The sequence below is a fragment of the Sinocyclocheilus grahami genome, unplaced genomic scaffold, assembly GCF_001515645.1.
Source record: "Sinocyclocheilus grahami isolate Dianchi unplaced genomic scaffold, SAMN03320097.WGS_v1.1 scaffold2024.1, whole genome shotgun sequence".
NCBI classification, from domain to species: Eukaryota; Metazoa; Chordata; class Actinopteri; order Cypriniformes; family Cyprinidae; genus Sinocyclocheilus; species Sinocyclocheilus grahami.
Window position 1 is genome coordinate 15,652 of NW_015507203.1, and position 4,420 is coordinate 20,071.

At 38.7% G+C, this 4,420-nt stretch overlaps 1 protein-coding gene across 1 annotated transcript in view; it reads left to right on the plus strand.

Moving 5' to 3' along the window:
* The window catches only part of LOC107573751 (cGMP-dependent 3',5'-cyclic phosphodiesterase-like), a 16,426-nt gene extending 12,226 nt beyond the window's left edge, over nucleotides 1–4,200 (plus strand). Inside the window, exons 9-14 of the mRNA XM_016260194.1 lie at nucleotides 454–528; nucleotides 625–722; nucleotides 1,310–1,424; nucleotides 1,504–1,542; nucleotides 2,792–2,898; nucleotides 3,205–4,200. Of these exons, the coding sequence (XP_016115680.1) occupies nucleotides 454–528; nucleotides 625–722; nucleotides 1,310–1,424; nucleotides 1,504–1,542; nucleotides 2,792–2,898; nucleotides 3,205–3,439 (669 nt within the window). The 3' untranslated portion in view covers nucleotides 3,440–4,200. The remainder of the gene's footprint in view (nucleotides 1–453; nucleotides 529–624; nucleotides 723–1,309; nucleotides 1,425–1,503; nucleotides 1,543–2,791; nucleotides 2,899–3,204) is intronic.
* The last annotated feature ends 220 nt before the right edge of the window (nucleotides 4,201–4,420 follow it).

Below are 4,420 nucleotides of genomic sequence, written 5' to 3' on the forward strand. Positions count from 1 at the left end.
CACACACACGCACACACACACACACACACACACACACACACGCACACTCACACTCACTCACATGCTCACACACACACACGCTCACACGCACACTCACACAAAGAGGTTGTGTTTTGTTTTGGCAGGATTTGTCAGGTTTAGCTCATTCCTGGTACAAATTTATCCCCAAAATATGGCCCACACTCACACAATATGACTATAGCCCTGTTTACATGCGTCCCAAATTCTGTCTATGGATACAGCTATCATACAGTTGTTTTACTTTGAATCCACACATAACCGGCACCGTTTAAAGTGTTGTTTTGAGTGATTGATGGATGAGTAGCTGCTGTGAATGTGGTCTGAGTGATCATTTCAGACCCGTTTTACGGTGTGTGTTTGCTGCCCTCTGCTGTTCACCGCGCTCACACACACTCAGCACTGATCTAGTGTTTGTGTGTGTGTGTGTTTCAGAGACATCACTTCGCTCAGGCCATCGCCATCCTCAACACACAAGGCTGCAACATCTTTGAGAAGTTCTCCAGAAAGGTGCATCACGCCTTCCTCGACTCTGATTAAAACAGGGAAAAATCCGTCACTGGTTTTGTTATGCTGACCGTGATGCTGTGCTCTCTCTGTGTTCAGGACTATCAGCGGATGCTGGATCTGATAAGAGACATTATCCTGGCCACAGATCTGGCTCATCACCTGAGGATCTTCAGGGACCTGCAGAAGATGGCTGATGGTGAGACCCGGCGGGATTGTTTTCAGCTGAATCTCAGGTCACAAATAAATCAATGCATTGAGAGAAAAATATTAATTTTGTAAAATAAAAATTATAATGTAATATTAACAAATGTCAGCCACAGGGTTATTATAGTTAACTAAAACTGAAATCATTTAAAAAAAAAACACTTTCGCTAACTGAAATAAACATTAACGAAAAAGTTGCCAAAGAAACATTTTCATTTAGTTGAACTTAAAATAACAAAAATGACTCAAACTAAAACAAAAATAAACAAAAAAACTATAAATAAAATAATAATAATAATACAATTTAAAATCTAAACTGGACATATTAAAAAAAAGCTACAAAATAAAATAAAATAAAAATGAATTCAAAATATTATTTAAAACTATGATAGTATGTCAATGACACTAAAATAACACCAGTTAGTCCTGAAAAATAAAATATAACTGAACTGAAATAAAACCGCTGTTGTGAGATCTTGGCTGAGTTATTAGTTGATGTGAGTATTAGCCTCTTCATCATCGTGTGTGTGTGTGTGTGTGTCTGTCTGTGTGTGTGTGTGTGTGTGTGTGTGTGTGTCTGTGGTTATAACCCGAGGAGTCAAGCCCATCGCAGTCTGCTGCTGTGCCTCCTCATGACCTCCTGTGACCTCTCAGACCAGACCAAGGGCTGGAAAACCACCAGGAAGATCGCGGTACGAGTCCTGAAGCTCACAGACTCATGAGTTCAGCCAAACACGGTCTCTCTCTCACTCGTCTGTGTTTGTTTCGCAGGAGCTGATCTATAAAGAGTTCTTCTCTCAGGGGGATCTGGTGAGTTAAACAGCAGTATTATGTTTGAAGTGTTTTTAGTTCAGAGAGGTTTCTTTGACTTGATCAAAAACACTCGTTTAATTACCTTTCCAGCCGACATGTGACCAACTTTCAACATGTCAATAGCAAAAAAAACTTTAAGAAATCTGCATATATAATACTAAATGGTTGTAAAAAGGTTAACAAACAATTAGAAGTTAATGTTAAAATTTTATCAAAATTTGTTGAATATATGTTGAAAAGATTTTGCAATTTGCTAAATTTAAACAAAATTCAGAAAGTTTGATTCATCAGACAAATGTTGAAATTCTGCCTGGGTTCCATTATTCATGTAAAAAAAATTAATATATATATTTTTTTAATTAATCAAAAGAAAATGCTGAGATATTTGACATACCACTGGAAAACATTTATTTGTTGTACTATAGTATTATAATATTTTCAGGTTTGTTTTTTTTCTAATTACTAAGATTTATTTCCAGCGTGGCTTTTTAAATTTAAATTTGTTTTAATTAATGTTTATTAAACCTTTATTTGCTTTTATGGCTCATATAGTCTGATACAGTGAGAAAAAGCTTTAATCTTATTCAGAGACTCAAACTCAAATTATTAAATTTGCTGCAGATGCTGATATTTCTATGATGAAATCCTGATGCTTGTGCTGTAAATCAGTGAGATGTTTATAACAGTAGATTCTGCAGATACTGACATAAAATGATATAAATATAATTCGTCAGTCTATATCTCCAGTAATCTGTCTCAGTGAGATGAGAGTGAAATGCTCCAAACATATAATGCAGTGATTGAGAGCTGAAGAAATAAAGGCTCCTCAGAAGATGTGAGATGTTCTGGAGGCTTGTGAAGATCATTCCTCCGCTGAGGAACAGTGAAAGTAAAGCTTCTGGAAACAAACGCTCCTCAAAAGATCCTGAGGATCAGATTTGAGACTCTAAAACATGATTGATGGAGAATCAAGTAAAGCTGAGCTGCTTCAGTGCAGTAAGTGTTCATCTGGAGATATTATTCTGACGCTTACTTGATTAAAATCAGTCAAGATTTGACACGAGAAGCAGCAGCTGAAGCTGGACGTTTGTTCAGTTACACTAAAAGAGCTTCGACTGGATAAAACACTCTCAATCAGAGACAGAAGACATGAGGAGATTGAGTGTGAAACATGTTTAACAGCAAATCATATAATTTAGAGCTTTATAAATTCATGATTCACAAGACTCTGTTCTTGTGTCTTCAGGAGAAGGCGATGGGAAACAGACCCAGTGAGATGATGGACCGTGAGAAAGCATACATCCCTGAACTCCAGATCAGCTTCATGGAGCACATCGCCATGCCAATATACAAGTCAGAGAATCACTCATTTCATGCATGTGACGCTGGTTATTCATCAAGAGCAGGGGCCTCATTTATAAAGCGTGCATACGCACAGATTTGATCTTAAGAGTGTGCATGCGCTTAAATCCACACCAACGATCATAAGTGACCCTGGAGCACAAAACCAGTCATAAGGGTCAATTTTTGGAATGCCCGTGCTGCTTATGACTGCTTTTGTGCTCCAGGGTCACATTGACTACATTGGTTTCTGTGCAACATTTTATAAATGAGGCCCCAGCTCTAGAGTTTAACTTAACTCTGCTGGCTTTCTTTCAGGCTCCTGCAGGAGATTTTCCCACGTTCGGCCGAGCTTTACGAGCGCGTGGCCGCCAACCGCGAGCAGTGGGCCAAAGTCTCGCACAAGTTCACCATCCGCGGACTACCGAGCAACAACTCGCTGGACTTTCTGGACGAGGAGTTCGAGCTGCTGCAGTCTCAAGGCGCCTTCGGAGACGATTCGCACCGCATGAACGGTTGCCTGGATGACGACTGCGACAAACACGACCAATGACGTCGCTAGGGCAAAGGTCACCTGACGGATTGTGTCTTGGTAAAATTCCGTAGTTACCGACGAGGCTTTGAGGAAAGGTTCGTTGTCTCCTTTTTGCCATTTGCACGATGAAGGACGATGGATGGTGCTGCGCAGTCGGCGGAGTGTGTAATGTTACGCAGACATTTGGACTGAAAAAGTTATGTTCTCAGTGGCCCCGTTGTAATAGCTAAACATTTTATTCTAAATGAAAAATCATATTTCACCTAAACAACTAGATGAATGAAATGTAACAATTCCAGCAGCCCAGTGTCACATTTTTTAAAAGTTGTAACAATTACAGGTGTCTAGTGATACATGTTTAAATCAGTGTTACGTTTTTAGAACTTGTAACAGTTCCAGCTGCCTGGTGTTGCTGTTTTAGAGCTTGTAATACTTCCTGCTGCTTGGTGTTACATTTTTACAACTTGTAACAATTCTAGCAGACCAGTGTTACATTTCTAGAACTTGTAACAATTCCAGCAGCCAGTGTCACGGTTTTTAGAACTTGTAATAATTCCAGCACCCGGATGTTACTTTTTTTTTAAAAATCTTGTAACAATCCTGGGAGCCTGGTGTTAAATTTGTTAAAACTGTAACAGTTCCAGCAGCCTGATGTTACTTTTTTAAATCTTGTAACAATCCTGGGAGCCCCGTGTTACATTTTAAACCTGTAACAATTCCAGCAGCCTGGTGTTACATTTCTAGAACGTGTAAGAATTCCAGCATTCTGATGTTACATTTTTAGAATATGTAATAATTCCAGCAGCCTGGTGTTACATTTTTAAAACTTGTAACAATTCTGGGAGCACAGTGTTTTTCCAGCTGCCCAATGTTACATTTTTAGAATGTTTTTTTTAGTAGTTGTTATTTTGTTGCACATCCAAGGAATTTCAAAATATACAAATCTAGTTTTAAAACCAAACATTTAAAAGCATGTCTTAACATGCAGTGCAACGTAAT